Source organism: Microtus oregoni, unplaced genomic scaffold (genome assembly GCF_018167655.1).
Source record: "Microtus oregoni isolate MIOR12 unplaced genomic scaffold, Mior012 000004F_ref0000308, whole genome shotgun sequence".
Taxonomy (NCBI): domain Eukaryota; kingdom Metazoa; phylum Chordata; class Mammalia; order Rodentia; family Cricetidae; genus Microtus; species Microtus oregoni.
The window spans coordinates 34604775-34626826 of NW_024543063.1; the positions used below are offsets into that span (position 1 = coordinate 34604775).

General features: G+C 48.2%; 1 protein-coding gene across 2 annotated transcripts in view; it reads left to right on the forward strand.

Moving 5' to 3' along the window:
• The window catches only part of Mbtps1 (membrane bound transcription factor peptidase, site 1), a 54882-nt gene extending 38951 nt beyond the window's left edge, over nucleotides 1-15931 (forward strand). For both annotated transcript variants that reach the window (XM_041649970.1, XM_041649971.1), the window contains exons 14-23: nucleotides 525-697; nucleotides 2026-2141; nucleotides 2736-2892; nucleotides 3552-3676; nucleotides 4297-4374; nucleotides 6580-6720; nucleotides 8601-8732; nucleotides 10270-10396; nucleotides 13341-13471; nucleotides 15097-15931. In XM_041649970.1, the coding sequence (XP_041505904.1) occupies nucleotides 525-697; nucleotides 2026-2141; nucleotides 2736-2892; nucleotides 3552-3676; nucleotides 4297-4374; nucleotides 6580-6720; nucleotides 8601-8732; nucleotides 10270-10396; nucleotides 13341-13471; nucleotides 15097-15293 (1377 nt within the window). In that variant the 3' untranslated portion in view covers nucleotides 15294-15931. The remainder of the gene's footprint in view (nucleotides 1-524; nucleotides 698-2025; nucleotides 2142-2735; nucleotides 2893-3551; nucleotides 3677-4296; nucleotides 4375-6579; nucleotides 6721-8600; nucleotides 8733-10269; nucleotides 10397-13340; nucleotides 13472-15096) is intronic.
• The last annotated feature ends 6121 nt before the right edge of the window (nucleotides 15932-22052 follow it).

Below are 22052 nucleotides of genomic sequence, written 5' to 3' on the forward strand. Positions count from 1 at the left end.
ACTGCTTTAGTGGCTTTTAGGAACAAAATACCTGAATTTTAAGTCAGCTCTTGAGTTTGACCAGAATTAATTGCAACACATGACGTAGGTTATTGTCATATATTTTTATATTTAAATTATGCATGTTAGATTGGCAAATAGGAACAACCATTGTAAGCACAGTATGGTACTGGAAATTAAGAAAGATCCTGAGTTTGTTTTTTTTCTTTTTCTTTTTAATGAGCATTGGTTTTTCGTCTGCATGCAAGTATGTCCTTGTAGAGTGTCAGATCCCCTGAAACTGAGGTTACAGACAGTTGTGAGCTGCCATGTGGGTTTTGGGAGTTGAACCCAAGTTCTGTGGAAGAACAGCAAGTGCTCTTAACCACTGAGCCATCTCTCCAGCACCCTGAGTTTGAGATCTTATCTAAAAACAAAGGAAAGAGGAAAAAGGGAAAAAAAGTTTTAAAATGTGAGCTGAGAGTTTTTCAGAAAGGAGGTGCATTTCAAGTTTTTTTTTTTTTATTTTCCATTTTCTTTTTTAGTCAAAAAATGGTGCCGAGCATACTTCCACAGTGAAGCTTCCAATTAAGGTGAAGATCATTCCCACCCCTCCTCGGAGCAAGAGAGTCCTCTGGGACCAGTATCACAACCTCCGCTACCCGCCAGGCTACTTCCCCAGGGACAACTTGCGGATGAAGAATGACCCTTTAGACTGGTGAGTGGCAGCTTTGCCTGCTCCCTGTCACCCTAGGGTTATGTCCTCGCTCCTGCCACTCTTGGAAGCCAACCTGTGTTGTGAGGACAGCCACTTCTCTGGACATGCACTTGTGCAGCAGAAACTGACATCATACTCTGTTGTCTTATTTCCCCGTCTACCACTGAGTCAGCTGGCAAGTCTGCTCAGTCCCACTGTCAGGCTGTCTTCTGTCCTCCCACGTGTGGCCTTCCTTTGGCTCTGTCTGAGGCCTGGGTGTTGTCCCTGTTCTCTTGACAAGTTTTTCCTCTCTGCATTCCATTGGTCATATGTAGACCACCATGGTCATCTGAAAGAAGACCCTCTCCACAACTCACTCCAGTCCATCCACTTCTGTCTATGGGCTCCATGGTGAAATGTGGGGGAGAAAAGTATCAAGTTGCAAGATTCTTTTTTGTTTTTCAATACAGTGTTTCTCTGTGTTGTCCTGGCTGTCCTGGAATTTGTAGACCAGAGTAGCCTTGATCTCAGAGATCTATCTTCCTCTGCTTCCTGAGTGCTGGGATTAAAAGGCATGTGCCACCATGCCCTGCTTGACCAGGATTCTTACAGAGTTGGACTTGCCTTTTTTTTATTTATTTTGAAAATTTTATATGTATGGGTGTTTTATATGTATATATTTCTGTGTACCACTTATATTCCTATTGTCTGCAGAGGCCAAAAAAGAGCATCAGATCCCCTAGAAATGGAGTTGTAGGTGGTTGTGCATTGCCATGTGGATGCTGGAAATTAAACCTCTGTAAGAACAGCCAATTTAACCACTGAACTATCTCTCTAGCTCCAGATTTGCCTTTTAAAGTAAAATTTTCCTGAAAGGGAGTGTGGTGGGTTCCGATCAGAGACATATGATAGGAATAGGGGAAACTGACACCAGGCAAGGCCATAGCCTGTGCAGGAGCCTGTCAAGTGGGCATGGCTAAGGAGATGGGCTCTGGATCTTTCTGCCAGCATTTAGGCAGATGTGCAGGGAAATTGAGCATGTTTTGAAAGGAAAGCAACCAAGGTTATAGGGAATCTTGTGCTTAACCTGCACACAGTGCACCAGTGTATGTGTCTCTGAGGCGGTTGTCATGTGCAGGTGGCTACTAGCAAGTTGATGTGGCCCTCTAAAGTACTGCTCAGGACAGCTTAAGCCTTGTCTTTGCATCACTTTATCATCTGTACCTGCCGTGCTCTCTCTTCACTTGTCTAACCAAATGATTCAGTCTTGGAAAGGCTGAGACAGCTCTGGCCTCCTTTGGTAATCAGTGGAGAGTAGTCATCTGACCACTCTGGTTGTTGCTTTTCAGGAATGGCGACCATGTCCACACCAACTTCAGGGACATGTACCAGCATCTGCGCAGTATGGGTTACTTCGTGGAGGTGCTCGGGGCCCCATTCACGTGCTTTGACGCTACACAGTACGGTGAGCAGCCTTGTTGTCCAGTTTTTCAGCCCACAACGTACATGTATTGAGTGTTCCCAGTGTTCACTGATGGGCCAATAAAGGGAGCCTGGGAGAGTCCCTGTGACCAAGTGGAGGTGGAGAATGAGGCTCTCCACAATGCTCGTGATGGTTGTAATTCTCAGCTGAGTATAGAATGTCACTGGTTATGCACAGAGATATTTGTAGTCTTTTTATTTTTTTTTTCTTTACTATTTTTACCACTTGGAATTTTCTCCTTTTTATGGATCCTGGGGATTGAATTCAAGTTTGGTGGAAGGAACTTTTATGGTTCCACCTCACTGTTCTAGTCTTTTTTTTTTTTTTTAAATACTATCACTTTCCTAAAGTAATGAAAAATCTTTACATTATGCAAAGATGAAAACCAAAGAGCACAGTTAGTTGGTCCTTATGACTTGCTGGGCCCTGGCCATGTGTGTCTCACCTCCCTCTGTAGTGATGCAGGGTGGCACCAACCAGACTCCTAGGTGGTACACCAGTGAGAGGTGGCACTTCTGAATTGTCTTCTGCTACTCAGATGTGACAGTTCTCAGACTGTAGCACTTCTTCCGTCAGGCACTTTGCTTATGGTGGACAGTGAGGAAGAGTACTTCCCTGAGGAGATTACCAAGCTGAGGAGGGACGTGGACAACGGCCTCTCCCTTGTCATCTTCAGTGACTGGTACAACACTTCTGTTATGAGGAAAGTGAAGTTTTACGATGAGAACACAAGGTACAGTTGTAGTTGGCATGTGCATGGCGGTATGGCTTTGGGGTTAGAGTCCCCTAGCAAGCTCTTGTGTGACTGTCTTAACTTGGCGTGGTCTTTGTAGGTAGTGGACCTTGGGTGAAGAAAGCTCCTTGTGGAGACAGAGATTTCTGGGCTCCATGATAGTTGGGGTCATTGTCTTTGCTTGCTGAGCTGAGATACCTGTGCTTTGGTTTCTGTTTGAGCTGTTCTGTCCTGCATCCTTCAGACTGAACATAAGAAAACTGACATCCACCCTAGGAACTGTTCCTCAGAGAGACCTGTGTAGTTAACGGCTGAGTGCTAGAGTGCTGTCAGTGCTGTGTTGTGTTACAGATTGTCTTTTGCAGAACCTCTCTTACTCCTTCTAGTTCTGGCAAGATCTAGACTCGACTTGTCTGGGTTGGATGCCAGTGAAGTTCTGATTCTAATTTCATAAAAGAAAGCTTGAATGTGTTCTACACATTTACTGGAGCAGTAGGTTTTATATATTTCTCAAACCAAACAGCTTGTTTCAGTTCACACTTTTGTGTGTATGTGTGGACTGGATTGTGACAGAAGATACCGTGTTTTGTCAGGGAAAGAGGAAGTGTATGGGAGGATTTTAATTCTTGCCTTCTCTGTGCTTGCTGCTACTTTTACAGGCAGTGGTGGATGCCAGATACTGGAGGAGCCAACATCCCAGCTCTGAATGAGCTGCTATCTGTGTGGAACATGGGGTTCAGTGACCGTCTTTATGAAGGAGAATTTGCCCTGGCAAACCATGACAGTAAGGCTTTGTGTCTGTGTGTAGAGGCATGCAGTTGGCAGAAGGATGAGGGTTTGAGCTACATGCTTTTGAAGAAGAGATGGGATTCAAATGAGCTGTAGTTTGGAAAGACCTAATCAGTGTCCTCAAAAACCACATTTATGGCTGGGGCCGTAGGTCAGTGGCCATTTGTCTTGTATGTACAAGGATTTAGGTTCAGTCCCATCAGAGCTGAGCCATGTAGCTCAGTTGATAGAGTGCTTGTTTACCTTGCACAAAGCCCTGGGTACTCTGCACATAAATTGGCCATGGTTGCTCATGCCTATAAATCCTAGCACTTGGGAGCCAAGAACCTGAGCCAGGTGTTTGAAGTCACTCTGGGATTATATAACAAAACCTTGTTTCCAATAGGCAGAAAAAAAAATGTTTATTTGTATGTTTTTTAAAAACTATATGTTTTACTTGAAGTTTGAGGTGATTACTTCTAGTTGAAGTGCAGCAGGCAATAGCCATTTGTCTCTTCGGGTTAAAAAAATCTTTAAAAATAAATATAAGTGATGTAGACCATCTCTGAAATGCTGGGTCAGTGAGTTGAGGGTTGGGCATTTCTGCTTCTTTAATGGTGAGCAACTGTTTTCCAGTGTATTTTGCGTCGGGTTGCAGCATCGCCAAGTTTCCAGAAGATGGTGTCGTGATCACACAGACTTTCAAGGACCAAGGTAAGAAAGGGTACTGTTCACAGGCCTCTAGTGTCCTTTATCCCCTCTCCTTCCCCCAGAGATTTACTGTGCATTTCACTCTTTTCAAGTGTCTGCTTCAGCAGTGTTTGGTGCATCCTTGTGTGTACCTCACAGCCCACTTCTGTGTGCTTGTTGGGTGTTAGGAATGCCACTAGCAGTCCCAGGCCTTCCCTTCCATCTGCTCTGGTTCCTGGTGAAGCTCGTAGTAGTAGTATTTGTATACTGTGGCATGGACCCTGGAGGATTCCAAAATGAGTATGACAGATTCTTGATGATAATTTGAATATGTATGTATAGTCTGCAAAGGAAATGGGGTTCTCCAGGTCAGGGCTCAAAATTGTCTTGGTCACCGTCTAAGGGTTGTTCTGTGATTGGTGCACTCTGCTATAGCATGGTCTTGATGGATTTGAGAGTTCTTAACCTGACGAAGGCTCCTCTTAAAAACACTTATCTTTTGCCACCAGGTAATCCCAACACTCAGGAGGCAGAGGCAGGCAGATGTAAGTTCAAGGCCAGCCTGGTCTACAGAGATAGTTCCAGGACAGCCAGAGTTATTACACAGAGAAACCCTATCTCGAGAAACAAGCAAAACAAAACATCTTCCTTTCCAGTGGGCATTGCTGTTTGTCTGTGTTTACCTACAGTAGACATCCCTCAAGTCTGGGCCAGGCCCCTAGTATGGGTACTCTGCTGAGTGCACAGAACTCACCTGCTGAGTGGAGCAGGGACAAATATGACCGCCTCTGGTTCTGAAAGTTAGGTGCAGAACAGTAGGGCAGGACCTTCTTATGGCTGTCACTCCAGAGCTGGGATTCTGAGCTGTAGGACATGTCTCATCTGTGGTAAATGCCAGGAGACGACGTGCCTCCTGTGACAGCCATTTTCTCCTAAAATCTGATGGCCTGTTTTCAGAGTAACTAGCAACACCACCTTCAAGGTGGCTGTTTTTCTGTAATGGAGAGACACTTTTATCAGTTGAAAACATGAAGCAGTGTTTCTCAACTGTTTGTGGTCACATTAAGCACCAGGTGATTTTAAGCCAGCCCTTAGGCCCAGCTCTGTAATAAGTTAGTACTTTCTAAATGCTGCTCTCACAGGCTTGCCACTTCTGGGGCTGAAAGTCATGGCCCCTTAGCTGGCTTACAGCCTCCTACAGTTTTAGCAAAAGTAGATTTAATGATGTATACTTTATTTAGTGTTTTAATATATTCTAAAAAGTCAGCTGCTTGGTGTTAACTTGGAGAGTCTTTGGGTATAAAAGGTAGGACGTTGATAGTACATGTCATGTTAGAGCAGAAAAGACCTTGTTGTCAAAGCTGACAAAGTGGCACAGACTTGTCATCCTAACTACTGTTAGCTATTGAGGCAGGAAAATCATAAGCTTGATGCCTGCCTGGGTGACTTAGCAGGACATCCCATCTGATCAGAAGTTAGAAAGAAAGGGATGAGGGTATAATTCAGTAGTCGAGTGACTTGCTTACCTAGTCCTAGGTTCAATCAAGCCCCAGTTTCTCCCCCCCCCCCCAAAAAAAAGAAGAAAGAAAAGGAAGAAAGGAAGGAAAACAGGGAGGGCAAGAAAAGGGGGAAAACAAGAAAACTCTTACATAGCTTGGGGCTAGATGTAAGTGCATCCATGGCCATCTGTGTCTGTCCTATTAAATCCCTTATTTCACTCCACAGAGGCGAGGTGTGTGAGAGCTGGCTACAGGCATAGTTGCAGATTCCAATGGTGTCTGGTAGTAGGGTAAACTTAAGTTTGCATAAGGTAAATTTAGTGTGGCCATGTTGTTGGCAGCTGCCAACATCTCGATTCATTAAATGTTTCATGTGCTGTCTGCTTGGCAGTTCAGACATGCTTTTGCTAGGGTGTGTGCTTCATCAAGTCTTACACTAAATGGCGTATGGACCGACGCACATTTTAAAGTTAGCTACATTTGACCCACCCTATAATACAGCACAGAACCTGAGGTGTCAGTGCAGGCTGAACTTGTGAGAGCTGGAGTGTATTAAAACCAAAATTAATAATGCTTAAATACTGCTTCCCTGTTCTGAAGATTTGCACTGTTTTGTTTGAATGTTGTTTTGCTGGTCTTGTGTTAGGTAGGTCAAATTTCAGTCCAAGTGGCAACTAGAAAATCAGCAATTCCCTCAGAGAACTCTCACCGCTGTTCTTGTTTACTGTAGGATTGGAGATCTTAAAACAAGAGATGAAATTTGTTGAAAATGTTCCCATTTTGGGGCTTTATCAGATCCCAGCTGAGGGTGGAGGCCGGATCGTGTTGTATGGAGACTCCAATTGCTTGGATGACAGTCACAGACAGAGGGGTAAGAAAAGAACACACAGGAGGACTGGGGCTGCAGCTCAGAGGGAGAGCACTTGCCTTGGACATACAAGGCCCTGGGTTCAATACCTAACATGGCCATAAAAAAAATAAAAAAAGGAGACGCACACAGGCTTAATGGTTTGGGTACACGGTCCTCTTTGCTTTGTCTCTGGAGAGATGCTGCCCAGAGCTGGATAAACAAACAGGTATGTGTCCACAGGAGCCAGTCATGGGAGTGCCAGGTACTTTGATTGCTGGGATATTTCTGCAAATACCTGAAGGCTAACACATAGGATACACAAACCTCTACATATCTCAGTACCTGCCTCTGTTTTCCCATCTCATGGGCATGAGTCACTGTCACCTGTTTAGTAGAGTCCCTTAACCTAGTTGACCCATGTTCTGCCCTTCTTAGGCTTCTTGCTAGGTTGTGTAAACCCGTTAGTATATGTTTCTCTGGTCTGACTTCTCTTCCTGGCCATGTGTCCTGGAGTCCTTGCTTGTTGCTCTCCCCTAAGACTTGAGAGTTTGGGGTGCTGAGAGCTTTTGTCAGTCCTCTGTTATTTTCTCAAGGACAGGAAGCAAGAAGGCAGAGCTAGTTCTCTGTTGTGCCTCCTGTACAGCCTGTCTCCTGTGTCCTCCAAGTATGCAGCTTATGTGCTTGGGTATGGATGGACCTTGCCTTCTTACTTTAGGGAAGGAACGGTGAAAACGCTACAGGGCTTTGGGAAGATGCTGGTAAGCCAGGCTTGTCTGGGACTCTGCATCTACCTCAGACAGTGGAGCCATAGGCACATGCCAGATGTCACATCTTTCCCCAATTGCAAGTTGGTGTTGACTGGACTTCAGTAGCTTATGTAAATCCTTAGACTATGACTGGTTTAAAAAAAAAACAAAAAAGTAAGGTTTAAAGTCACAGCAGATAGGAGATTAATGTTTTATTGCCACAGAAATTCTCTTTAGGATTTGAGCTTTCCTGTTAAGAGCCTTTATTAAAATTTTAAGTGTCTGTGCATATGCATTTCAGATGGCAGCTCTTTGGGTTCTCGGGGGCTTTTGGCACTTGACCAGAAGTGCATGCTCTTTCCAGAGCAGAGTACTCAACAACCTTTCCCACTCTGGAAGCTTCTGTGGTCCAAATAGGTGTTAATGGGCCTTGGGCTGGTTACATGGGGGGTTGAAGGAAAGGAGTGGACAGAGAGAAACCAGGTCTAGGATGGGAGTATCTGCAGCCTCGTTAGGAGGGGGCCTTTGTGCAGTTCTTAGTGAGAGTTGCTTGTATTCTTAGACCTGGACTCTGAGATATCCAGAAAAGAATTACCATCTTGGTTAGGACTACTGACTCAAGTAGTAGATGCTCTCCTCTGATCTTAAACTCGCCTTCCCATGCGTGTTCCCTCATAGTGCAAACCTACTTGTTCCCAGGATGGCTTCAGGTCCTTAACAGCAGCTCATGTCCTTGGAGCTTCTTTTGTAGAGGCTATTCTTTTTTCAGTGGGTGTCACATGGTCTTGCCTCTGAATGAACCCTGTTCTGTCTTTGCCCATGAGCTGTCTGGAGCTGTGTGAAACTCAGGCAGGTGGTCCAAATAAGTCACAGTGGGGCTGAACTGCCTAGAGCCCTGAGACAGAGTAAACTCCACCTACAGTCACCTGGTACTGGAGCAGACTGCCCTGGGTGGGCTGGAACCCTGACCAATAAAACGCCTTCTTCTCAAGAGTAAGGGAGTCTGGTGAGGGTATCAGCTTCATGTTGACCTAAACTTCTGACTTCTGAATCTCCATTTCTTCCTCTTCATGAGAGCTGAGTGTTCTTCAGTTCTCCTGGAAGGATTCATTTTCACAAATTGAATCCTAAGTAGTGTGCCTGTTGACTCTGCAGACTGCTTTTGGCTTCTGGATGCCCTCCTTCAGTACACATCATATGGTGTGACCCCTCCCAGCCTCAGCCATTCAGGAAATCGGCAGCGCCCACCCAGTGGAGCTGGCTTGGCCCCTCCTGAAAGGATGGAAGGTGAGTATCTCTTATGATGCCTCAGCAGGGACTTGAGCCAGCTCAGTGCTGCATCAAGTACGGGGACCTGCCCTTCCGTGGGAGCAGTGAATGTTTCTCAGTGTTTGCTGGTAGCAAATGGATGGACAGAATGGACAGGAATTAGTGGGCCCTGTATGTAGGTGCTTGAATCCAGTATCTTTTAAAATATTTTAATTTTGTGTATGGGGGTTATGTACAAGTGCCTGGTGAGGCTAAAAGAAGGCATTAGAGCCCCATAGAGCTGGAATTACACGTAGTTGTAAGCTACCCAACATTGATGATGACTGTTTTCTGCAGGACAGTAACACTCTTAGCCACTGAGCCATCTCCAGTCCCAAGGCCCAACATCTTCAAGTCCTCTCTGAGCACAGGCACCAGGCTGGGTACTTTGTAAGGATTAGCTCACGAATGCCTTTCAGTGATCTTATAAAAAGAGATAGTATTATTCTTGGTGTACAGATGAAGAAACAGGAGGAAGAGAGGTTAAGCAGCTACCTGAGGTCACTCGGGCATGTGATGTGAGCCTAAAGCTCCCTGCCCTCCAGGGTCTGTGTGGATTGGTACTTGTGTACTCAAAGAACTGAATGTTTTCTTCCTTGCAGCTCTGTCCACAGAAGGTTGTGAGCCACAGATGTCGTTTAGAATTTTATAGTAGCAGCCGGCCGTGGTGGTGAATGTCTATAATACCAGCTCTTGAGTGATGAAGGGACTAAATGGAGGCCAGACTGGCCTGTTGATAGCAAGACCCCATCTCAAAAGTAAAGGAAAGCCAATACTAAAGAAAGAGAAATCCCAACAGCTACATTAAAATATAAGGCGGACTGGGGAGGTGGCTCAGTTAACAAAGTATTTGCCATAAAAGCATGAAAACTTCAGTTCGGATCCTCCCTCAGCATCCACATAAACACTGAGTGTGGCAGAGCATGTCTGTGACCCCAACTCTGGGTGAGCTAAGACACTGGCCAGCCAGTCCAGCAGAATCTATGAGTTCCAGGTTCCATGAGAGTAACGTAGATTAAGGACGACATTCAACGTTGATCTCTGGTCTCCACACACACATGTACACACACGAACGTGTATGTCCATGTACCCCACATACATACAAAGTAGGAAAGGTAAAATTCATTTTAATAATGTATTTCAGTCTGGTACTTTAAAAATTGCTTAGATGTGTAACACCTATTTCATTTGCTCAATTGCAGTGTGTAGCTGGTCACTACAGTGTGGGGTAGCACAGATTTCAGAAATGTAATTGGTTTGTTTATTTTGCCAGAGAATTAAGTATTCTAGAAGAGAGGTTTTTCTGTGTTACTGCCCTTAATAACCTTATATGCAAAGGCTCACTGCCGGTGTGGCCTTGATGAAGGGAACCAGGCACCCATAGGTGAGGTCCTGAAGCATGTGGGGGTAGTTGACAGAACACAGTGAGCTATTGGCAGAAAGACAGTTACTCAGCGCCACCTTTTATTTTTATAATGGTGATCACCTCTTCTGTTCTTACTGCTGCTAACCTCAGGAAACCACCTTCATCGGTACTCCAAGGTTCTTGAGGCCCACTTGGGAGACCCGAAACCTCGACCTCTTCCAGCCTGTCCACACTTGTCGTGGGCGAAGCCACAGCCTGTGAATGAGACTGCACCCAGGTCAGTGTCTCCCTGTGCTCTCCTTGCTGTTCTCCAGGGCCTGTGACTCATTCCTTTTTTATAGGAGAGAATGCAATTTTGCTGACATCATTGTTAAATAATCCGATCTAGCTTGTCATTTTCTGACAATTGTGGAAATGAGCAAACCTCCATATTGATCTTTAGAAACGTGCTTTGGTGGTGTCCTGCAGTAGAGTACTCTGGAAGGAAAACTGGGGTCCAGCCAAGTGCTGTCTTGAGCAGAAGCTAAGCTCGGGCTCCAGTTTGGGATTTAAGAGCTGTCATGAAGGAAGCTGTGCTCCCTGTCCAAAGTGTTGTGTATGGAATGCAGGTAGTTTTATTTTTTATTTTTCTTTCTGCAGCCAGGACTGGAGCTGCTCCTAGTAGGTGGCTTTTGCTAAATACCTGCCATGTTGACTGTAGCCTTTGTCCACAGGAGCTGCACTGATGTGTGGCCTTGTGTGGCTCTACCCCTCTGTCTCTCACCCGACATCATCTGCCTCATTCCCTTCAGTTTCTTAGACCTGAGTTCCCACTGCAGTTTCTCTCCATCCAGGCCGTGCTGAACTGTTTCTCCAGCTTGCACCTTCTAATTTCTCTCTCTGGCTTTGTGCCTAAGCAGGACAAAATAGGGGAAGTTTGCAGGGCCAGTGTATGCTTCTTTCAACTCCTCCCGGCATAGGCTTCCTTTAGGACAGTGTTCCACCTCTCTTCTTTTTCCCCTTTCGTGGCAGGCACTATGCTTGGTTCAGTGATGGAACGGTGTGGCCTAGCCAAGGGTAGGATCCACATCCATTCTGTGAGGAGACAACCTGGCCTGGTGTTGTTACCTGCATACTTTACTGCTCCATGAATGCAGGTTCCTCAGTGTTCTGCTCAAGGACCATGTCGTAGAATATCTGTCACAGAAAGCAAGAAAGGTGGCCCCATGGAGATGACTTAGTAAAGTACTTGCCATGTGCTGAGTTTGACCCCCTAGAACCATGTTTAAAAAAAAAAAAAATCTGGGCACAGCAGCACACACTTGTAACCGCAGTGCTGAGGAGTGGGAACAGAAGAATGCCTAGGGCTCACTAGCCAGTCTAGTTGAAGCAGCAGGCACCACATGTCACCAGAGACTTTTGTCTTACATAAATAGAGAGCGAGTCGTACACCACCATTGGCCTCTGTGCTCCCATTGCACACAGAAAGTTACACACATCACCTGGTCTTTAAAGGTTCTTCCCAAACCTTTAATTGAAGAGTGCTTTTCCATTTCAGGCTCCTTGCACATTTAAAACTTGTAGTATATTTCCATTTTTGAATCTTTATTTATTTAGAGCCTTCTGTTATCTTAGACTTTATGTTCCAGACATGATCTGCAGCTCCTGCTCAAAGAGCAGCCAGGTTAGCTAGAGTGCCAGAAGCTCGGTTTTTCTCCCCAGTGCGTGCTAAAAGCTCTGAGAATAGATAACAGTACCTTTGGTATCTGGCTGGCCACATCAGATAATCCCTCCCACTCTGAGTTTGTCCAGGCTGCTGATAATGCTCAGCTCCTAGAATTTAATTTTGACTTGCTCTCGGCACCCCCTCTCCTTACCACACCACTGTGCTGCTCTCTTATCTCTCATGTGACATCTTGAGGGAAGTTATTCTGTCTTCAGAGACTTAGAGTGGGATATATTTTGAGTCTCTAGAAGATTCTCTGTCTATGTTAGACAGCTGCAGGTTGCCATCAGCCATGCTAAGGGTAAGTTCCCATCTCTGTGAGGTGAGGCTTTTTCCCAGGTCTTGGTTGGGCATCAGGTGTTCTTAGGTGTCATTGCTGTGGGAACACTGGCTCAAGGCAGACCCTCCATCTCTGAACAGTGTGCTGTGAGACTGCAGTGCTAGCATGAGCACTTTTACCTCAGTGCACCACTAAGAAGTGCAGTGAACCCCCAGGTCAGCTCCAGGACACAGGACACCGTTAGAATGTTCACTTAGCAACACACTTTGAAAGCTTAAGACGCCATGGGTTCCATGTCTTTCTCAGTTAGTTTTTCAGACAGATTAACCCTGAGCAGTAGCATTAAGTCATGCAAAACAGGCTGGAATACAGTTTTGTTGGAGTTGGCCGAGCTATGCTCAGCCAGGAGCCTCTGTGGTCTCTCTCATATCCCTCGCCAGTGACAAGCTGTGCTTGGCTGCTGCTAGGACTGGTTGTCTGTGCCTTTCCCCAACTAAAGTAAAGACACCAGCCAACAATTTCTAGGAGGACTGACACAGGAAGATAAGGAATTCTTCATTTCCAGATAGCTTCCTTCCATTGGTGACTTTGGCTCTCCCCAAGGTGTCCACAGGCTACCCATTACTGTTTGAAGTGTATCAGTCACCGTGATCTTCAGCTCTAATTGCATTGGCCCAACCAAGTTCCTCAGACCTAGAGAGGAAACAGTGATGAGCTCTGCCTTACTCACACCCGAGTACCCACAGTTCCAGCACACGCTTTGTTGGTTGTCACCACAGGCAGGCAGGTGTTTCCTGCTCACCTCTTCTTCAGTACTGGAGTACTTGCAAATCTGTCCTGTTCTGATTGCGGATGCTGGTCTCTGAGTTCACCAGGAGCTCCTTCACTACAGTGCTTTGCATTCAGAAAGCAAGCTGAAGCCTTAAAAAAAAGGCTTTCCATGACACCTTGGTCTCTGTGACTGTCCTCTTGCCTTGCCTGGCAGTGTTCTCAGTGTTGAACAGTAATGGTCTTGGGTGGGATATTTTATAAATCCCCTAGGACAGCACTTCCTTACGTACTGTGATCTCAGAGCATAGATCTGACTTTTGCCTTTCTCAGGACCTGGATGCAGGCACGTTCTCTGACTGGCAATCAGAGTTGGAGGGTCTCACGCAGCCCTGTATTGTTATGTGTCAGCTAAGCTTCCAGGTGAGGATGGGTGCTTATCTTTTTGTTCTAATCTATTTCCGGAAGTAATCTTTGGAAACATCAGAAGCTGCTCTCCATTGACCTGGACAAAGTAGTGTTACCCAACTTTCGATCGAATCGCCCTCAAGTGAGACCTTTGTCCCCTGGAGAAAGTGGTGCCTGGGACATTCCTGGAGGTGAGTCCTTTAAGGCATCTTTCTGGGCTAAATCTTGCTGAGGCTTTCCAGGTGTTTCCCCTCCCCAAGGAGAAGAGCCCGGCCTTCTCCTTGAAGTGTATCAGTCACTGTGATCTTCAGCTCTAATTGCATTGGCCCAACCAAGTTCCTCAGACCTAGAGAGGAAACAGTGATGAGCTCTGCCTTACTCACACCCGAGTACCCACCGGGAGTACCTTCCCGGGCATCCCTGGAAGCTGTGGCGGTCCTGGTCGCCTTTTTAGTACAGATTGGCAAGGCTAAGAGTGGATCTAGAGATGAAGATGCTATTTCTCTTTAAAAATCCTATATTCACATTTTAACTTAAAAAGCTTATTTTTATGTGTATGAGTGTTTGCCTGAATGTATCTCTCATGTGTGCCTTGTACTCTTGAAGGTCAGACATCATCTTCAGATCCTCTGAACTAGAGTTACAGATTGATGGTCGTGAGCCACCATGTGGTTCTGGGAAGCAAACCCAGGTCCTCTATAAGAGCAACAAGTACACTTAACCACTGGTCCATCTCTCCAGCTCCTCTACATATGTATTTTAAATATCAATTTTTAGTGTGTTTGCCACATGGTACACCTAAAATTTTCCACAGTAATTTGGATGCTCTTTGTTAAATTTCTGCAAGCAGGTGTGAACTGTGGGCACCAGGAAACAACTTTTCTCTACTGGGTTTCTGTTACGCTGGTCCCTGGGGTCTTTGGGTCCTCTGTAGCCTGTCTTGACAGCTAACTGAGCTGTAACAGGCTCCTGAGGTGATCCAGCTTGTCCTCTGCACAGTTAAGACCTTTGGCCTGAACAGACTTCCTGTCCATGTTTCAATGTTTTAGCTGGGAGAGTTGGTCCCAGATCCCTCCAGCTCAGTGTATGTGGTCCTTTAATTTTGTAAACTCCTGCAGCCTTCTTGGGTTCATAGCTCCCAAGAGGGTGGGGTTTCTTTGGGTTTCAGGGATTGGTTGGGAAAAAGGTACCCCAGCCCTTGCAGGCTAGCCATGGGAACATCATGAGGTGAAGCCAAGATCCTGAAGTGTAGACATGGCGTACGCCAATGATAGTATAAGCTCTGGAACTCTTGGCATTGATAGTTACAGAATCATTGGCTTTTAATCTGATGTTCCTCTGGTGGCCATTCCAGGAGGTATTGCCACCTGGGGAACACGGCCAACAGGCCTCTAGTATCTGTCTGTTTGACTTCCTCTTCCTCAGCTAGCAGGACTCCAGAACTGTCCTCTTCCCCTCTGGATTGAGACTAGTGTGTCTTCCATTGATCTTTGAGAACCAAGAACCTTCTCTAGACCCTGCTGATGTAGGCTGGCTGTGACAGGATTGAGGCCTGCCTGCCTGCCCACCTACAAGCCAAAAGGTTAAGCCACTCCCTCATACACATAGGGATGCTTGGGATCAGCTGATGAAAATGGGCTTTGTGACCCTCTCAGCAACACTGTGGTTAGCAGCCTAGGCTCCTAAACTCTGGCTCAGAAGTGATGTCTGCCACCCAAGCTAATGGAGTCAGTGTTTGGTCTCTGATGAACTGGTTCTCAGAAAGGCTATAGCTATAGTTTTGTGACACCATTGACCAATGACTGTCCTCTTGCAGGGATCATGCCCGGCCGCTACAACCAAGAGGTGGGTCAGACCATTCCTGTCTTTGCCTTCCTTGGAGCCATGGTGGCCTTGGCCTTCTTTGTGGTACAGATCAGCAAGGCCAAAAGCCGGCCGAAGCGGAGGCGGCCCAGGGCAAAGCGTCCACAGCTTGCACAGCAGACCCACCCACCAAGGACCCCGTCAGTGTGATCATCACAGTGGCCTGCCACAGGAGCCAACAGGCCTTGGACTACTCTGATGGCCACACAGGGAGGGCATCAGAAGAGCATTCTGGGAGGTGCCTGTTTCTAAGGAACCCATCTCCAGCTTGTGGCTGGATTAGTGTGTTCTCTCCAGGCATCTCTGAGGTACATCCTGAAGTACCTCACTGTGCTGGGCTCTGACAGGAGGGGCTCAGTAGCTCAGCCTCCAGTGGCATCAGGCCCATGACAGTGCACCAAAGACACAGAGCCTGGGAGGCCTGTCGGAGCACACTTTCTACATAAAGCTTACAACCCTGACCAAGCGAAGGCATGCTTGTTACAGGCTATTTTCTATATTTATTATGGGGAGAGTCATTTTAAAGACTTGTGCTATTTGGAAGCAAAGTTGTTGTTTTTGTTTGTCAATCGAGTGCAGTTTTCTGCAGTGACATCATAGGGAATCAGATTCCATGACCTCTTTGATGAGAGGACAGACTGAACTGAAGGGAATGTGCATAGATCTGGGAAATGCAGGCCTTCGCTTTATTTTTATAAGTGTCAACTGCCATCATGTTTTGTAATTTGAGGTCTTGATTTCACCATTGTTGGTGAAGGAAATTTTCAATAAATATGCATAACCTTACAAAGCTGGAACATGTTGTATACCAGGCCCCTGCCACCCTCCCATTCTCTCTGATAACCATGAGTGGGGTCTGGGTTAGCTGGGTCACACACTGTAAAAATGTCCATGTCGGGCTATGCTTCCATGAGCTCCAGTGTTCTCACTAGGTAATGTGGCCAGCACCATTTGACTCTTTAACTCCAGAACATTCTTATCACTCCCAAGGAAAGCTCAGGCCTGTTAGCAGTTGCCTGTATCTTCCCCCATCCTGCAACTAGCCTTCTTTCTGTATTTGGCCTGTTCTGGTGTTTTCTGTCACGAATTCACATGGTATGGTCCTTCACAGCTGGTCTCTTTCTGTTAGCATCTTGTCGTCACGTTCCACTCATGGTGTAGTGGGTGTCAGGCCATTCCTTTTTATGGCTGAATTTCCGCTGTGGGGAGACCACTTGCCAGCTACATGTGTTGTTGAGCGAGTATTTTCCTTGGGAGTCTTCCTGGGGTGATGACATCATTCATTTGGAGAAGCTGTCAGACTTCCCAAAGCAGTGCAGTATTTGACACATTTGCTGGCAGTGTGAATCCTGGCTTCTCTGTGTCCTGGCCCGTGCTTGTTTCTACCATTCTGATCACAGTGCTGGAGACTGAGGTGGAATAGCCATTTGTGCATCTTCCATGGAGAAATGCTGTCCCTAGCCCGTACTTGGTTTTTTAATGAGGTCATGTGAACCTTTGTCACTGCCTTGTGAGCTTTCTTTACATGTCCTTATCAGACTTGAAGTACGCTCACTTCTCCCGGGTGCCCTTTAAAGCATGAACATCAGTAATTTTGGTCAGGTTTGGGCTTCCTTCAGTTGCTTCTTTAAGTGTGCTGAGTCCCAGCGGCCTCTTCCCATGGAATCCCTGTCTAACCAGCACGCCACACATGCCAGCTGCTGGCCACTAGCCCTGTATACCGAGGCTGAGAGTGGCTGCCTGGAAGTCTGTGGTTGTGACCACGGCTGATGTGGGTCCTGCGCATGAGCTTTCTCTGGGAAGGTCTGTGGGTCACTCGTAACTCTCATGCTCTCATGGCTGCTGTTGGGTCTGGGAGGTCTTCCTAGGGCCCATGTAATGCTGGCTCCCTGTTTGGGGTACTTCATGATGTTACAAACAGTCCTGGCTCCATCAGCACACAGTAGACCCTGTATCTGCATGTAACCCCCACTTACCCAGGGAGAAGTGGTTAATGTGGGGCCTCTAGTCACTATCAGCCCTCAGCCCAGGACCTCTGGGATAAGTATCCCCTAGTGTACAGGGACCAGCAGAGCACGGGAAAGGGACCAGGACTGCAGCCGCAGAGCAGGTCTGCCTGGGCGCTCCAGCCCCATCTTAGGCAGCATAGATTTTGAGGTAATGAGCCTGGAGTATGGAATGTTTAAATCCCCCAGTTCAGATCCCATCTCTGCCACTTGTCATGACTTGAGGTGAGGTCCCTGGGCTTTGGCTCATATGTGAATCGGGGCCAGTGACACCTCCTCCACACTGATGTGAAGGTGAGCTGCTGTAGGTGTGGCACTCTGATAACAGCGTGCTGCGTGTTGGGTGGATGACTCCTGCCTGCACAGCTGCTGCCAACAGTCTTGCAATTGACCAGGTTGCTGGTCGTGGGCAAACTTCACCTTGTAGACTTCACCTGTTCCCAATACAGGCTCTCCTACTGGGTCTCTAGGCATTTTAATACATTCCAGCTCAGCCCTTCTAGCTCCTGAGCGGTATGTGCTCTTGGAGCCCATGTTTGTTCTCTGTGTGTGGGATGCCCATATCCATGGCTTTATACACTCACGTTTGTCCATGCTGGGCCCATACAAAAACAAGGACTTAGGGACCTCTGAAAGCTGAAGACAGGCCTGGGGGCAGGCCAGCTCCACAGCAGGTGCCCAGGACCTGCCAAGCCCTTACCCCTGGGCACAACTGAGGTGGCAGCATGCGAGGGTGCTTACAGCCTGCCTCGGAATGTGCTGGAATTGGCCCTAGCAAGGGAGCCCACTGAGGGGAGAGAGGCTGGGCCTTTGGTCTGCTGAGCCAAACATTGCACAAGGTTGTCCATTTTTCCCTGTGTGGATTAAGCAGAAGTTCACAGAGTTCTTGAATTATTTTTTCCCAAATAACCCCTTACTGTATACTAGTAGGGTGTTGGTTTCATTCACGGTGTTTTGGAAGGCACAGAGGAGTGGTCTGGAACCCCAAGTTTCAGGGTCTTGCCCCCAGTGTCCTAATTCACCCAGAAGGGTCTGAGTCAGTAGTGACAGTAAGACCCGGCAGCCCCATTCCTAGATGTGTCCAGAAGTGGCTGAATCAAAGCTAGAGGAGACATGCATAGTTCTACTACCGCCAAGAGGCAGTGGCCACCAGGTACTGCTGGTGGAGGAGGAGTCTAGCTGGTGAGATGGCAAACTAGCCTCGAAGGATACTCTGCCTCATTTACCTCATGATAAACTTTAAACATACGTGTTGAAAAAAGATACGAAAAGCTTCAGCTCCTGTAACTGAATTGGCGTGAAATGGCCAGAACAGACAAATCCATGGAGACAAAGCAGATTAGCTGTTGCCAGGGCCGGGGGAGAGAGGGGCTGCTGGGGGAGAGATGATGAATGCTCGGGAATTAGTGGGAATGGTTGTATGGTGCTAGGAATGTGCCTAAGCCCCCAGGTGCAGTCAGCGTGGTTAACGTGCTGAGTTCATTCTGCCTCCCTTCCTCTCCCAGGCTCACACATGCCTCTTCAGGGGATCTTGTGATTGGGCCAGTCTCAGGAAACATCTAGTTGGGGCACTGGGAAAGGATCTCTGGTCCTACAGACCTGAGGAGTGTTTGGCTGTGATCAGGCCATGGTGGACGAAGAGGCCGTGGGCTCTGCACCAGCTGTGTCGTGCCCCAGGTCTCTTGGTTGCCTAGCCTTCCCGTTTCTCCCTGGGCACACTGCTGGCAAGAGGGAGATGAACTTGGACGTAAATCTAAGATTTCCTTGCACCTTCAAAGTCCAGTCCCTTCTCCCTCATTTTAGACAGGACTCCTGATGATGCCTGCAGGGGACAAGAGGACCCAGGAGGATTTGTAACCACAGACCTGGCCCTTGCCCAGGGGCCTGAGGCCTCTGCTCTCAGGCGGCTCAGGGATCAGGGTGCCATGAGCTGGCTGGGTGCCTATAAACAGCTTCGTTCCCTTATGTTGGTTCCAAAGATTGGAAGCTTCGAAGTGGTCTTGTTTGGCTGGGTGGCAGAGCTATAGAGGACTGCCTCCTGCCTGTCTTGCCTTCAGTAGGTACTATGCATCTTGGCCTGTCTTCATCCCCCAGCCCTTGAGTTCCTGATGACCCCTGACCACTCCAGCACTCTTACAAGGACACCTGTTGCAAGATTGTGTACCCTGACGAGGACCCCAAGGACTTGATTAACCTGTGAGCTCTTTGGAGTTTGTTGCAGGAGCATAGGTGACCCTGAGACGTCTACCCCATCCCCAAAGTTGCCCCAGTCAGCCCTCCACTCACTCTTCTCTGCCGCTGCAGGAAGAAGTGAGTACCTAGGATTCAGACAAGGGTCTTGAGACCTGACTTCCATGAGGGTCTCCTGCAGTGGTCACATCACGTGACCCCTCCAGGCTCACCTCTTCATGTCAAGGATCTTCATCTCATCTGTGGAACCCTCCTGCCATACGAGGTCACATCACAAGGACTGCAGGTTAGGATGGAGCCTTTTTTGTGCCTTCATCAGCCAGTCACACCGGATTCTGGATCCCCAAGGTGTCATGTGTTTACCTAAGGGGGCTCTGTCCTGGAAGCTGAACGCTAGCTCTACTGTACCCGCATTCATTGGGCCACCTCTGCAGGCTGATGGGGGGATGACAGGAGGCCCCGCCTACTCAGCCTGGTGCCTTTCCCCCTTCTCAGCACACCAGGCTTTCTTTGGCAGCTTTTAGGAGTCCTGTGGAAACCAGTGTAGCCTGGGGTGCTGACGAACTGGCACTGACAGCTTCTCGAAGCTCCCTATGGGGCTGAGGGCAAAATGAAAATCCGTAGGCAGTGTCATGTGACCTGCGCTCCTGCTTCAGCACTGACTGCTGACAATAATTCTTTTCCTTGCTTCTCATGAATGACTCCGGACCAGGACGTACTGTTTTCTCACGTGGTCAAAGCCAGAGACCCTGTGCCAGTAACGTGGCCACTCCCATAAGCTGCCTCACATGATCCAGAACTTTCTAAGCTTCTGAGGAGAGTCCCCGTCATACACTGTGGAGAACAGAACAGCTGTCCGGAAGCCCCTGATGGATAGGTGCGCAGCCAGCCGGAATAAAGGGAGAAGGTTCAAAAGCATGGATGCTCCAGCATAGTGCCCTGCAAGCCCCCTCCACCACCTGCAGGATCCCCAGGGTGCTTGTGTGCACCTCCTTGGCTGTCTTCTGCTCAGTACCTTGGGACTGGCTGTACGGGGCTGAGCAGAGGGTGGCCGCCCACCCTCCTCCGGCTGCAGATGGTGCCCTGCAGGGTGCCCCCTCCACAGCTTGGGAAAGGTCACACAGTCTTGGGAGGCCTGCAAGGGAGTGGATATCAAAGCCCCAAAGAATTAAGAGATGGTGGAATTTTACAGCTTAGTGGCCAATTTCTAAGTCATGCACAGTAATGGGCAGCTAATGAGGGACCCTGGGCAGGGGCAGGGGAGTGCCCTGAGCCCCTGAGCCTGATTAAGGAGTACAAAGCTTTAGCCATGGCCTGGCCAAGCACTTTTTATCTTTTTCCTTAGGAGACTGGGAGGAGGGGCGCGTGGGGGTGGGCTGTTGAGCCTCCTGGCTCCTGGAAGGTATGGTTTGACACCGGGTCACTTAGATGCTACTATGTGTGGTCCCTCTCCCCGACAGCCTGGACTCCTGCCCTGGATCCTGATTAATATCCATAGTATCCATCTCCACCGTCCCCAGGTTTAATAACCCCACTCTAGTGAAGAGGATGTGGAGTTGAAAGGTTTTATACAGCTCGGCATGGTCTCTGAGCACCAGACCCCAGGCCAGCATGTGAAAACCAGACCACAATAGCCATGGAGCACCAGTAGCCCCATGGGGAGAGTAGAGGGAACACTCTCCAGATCCTGCTGACCTCAGACCTGAGTCTCCAGAATGAAGCTAAATCTCTGATGTTTCAAGCCCCGAGCCTATGGCATCTAGTTACAGCTGCCTCAGGAGCTTTCGCGGGGGAGACCGTGACTTTCCCGTTCTTCCTGGAGTCCCTTCCTTCCTCCGTCCTTCCTTCGGTACTTCCTGTGTGCTGACTCTTGTCAGCACAGGGCAGGGGGCCAGTGGAATCACAGCCTCCCTAGGCAGTCCTGCTGAGAGGCTGTCAGGCATTTAGCGGGCGCCAGCTGTGTGGAGCCTCAAGGAGGTCACCAAGTCAGGGTTGAGAGACTAGAAACATAGGAGGAAACAGCACTTTGGGGGCGTCCCTGACAGACTGATTGGACAGAGACAATTGATGGAAACTAACGGTTCTCAACAGGGTCCCTTGGCCAGCAGCAGGAAACGTATTAGACAGACAGGTAGATAGATTCTCAGACCCCATCCTGGGCCCACTGAGGCAGAAATGCTGGGGATGGACGGACTGGCCACTTGTGTGCAGAAGAAGCCCCCAGGGGATTCCCCAGAAGCCAGTTTAATCTTGACATCTTGACATGTGTCTTCCAGAGGCAGCTTAGCCACACACAGGTTCAGAGCATCGAAGGTTGCCCTTCTACTCAGTGTAGCTCCCACCTGGAGCTCTTGGGCAGCGAGACCCTCGGGCTTCCCCACAGTGGAGGCAAGCAGTCTGCCTTTCCACAGGGTTCATCTGAGGCTCAGGGTTAGTTTGAGGAGCGCCCACCACTGGCATTGTAAGAGGCAGGGAGAGGACCCTTCCGCAGATGGACCTCCATGAGACATACTGTCAGCCAGTGATGACAGTGAGTGACAGTGATAGACACAGCCCAGCGCCTTCCACGACCCTCCCCCAGGCAAAGTCTAGAGGGACTGCAGAGGCTCTGAAGAAACCCACCCCGGCCTACAGTGGGTGGGATCTGCTTCTGGGTGCCTGGCCCTGATGGAGCCCTGCTCAGCTCTATCCAGTAAGCTGCGGACAAAGCCAC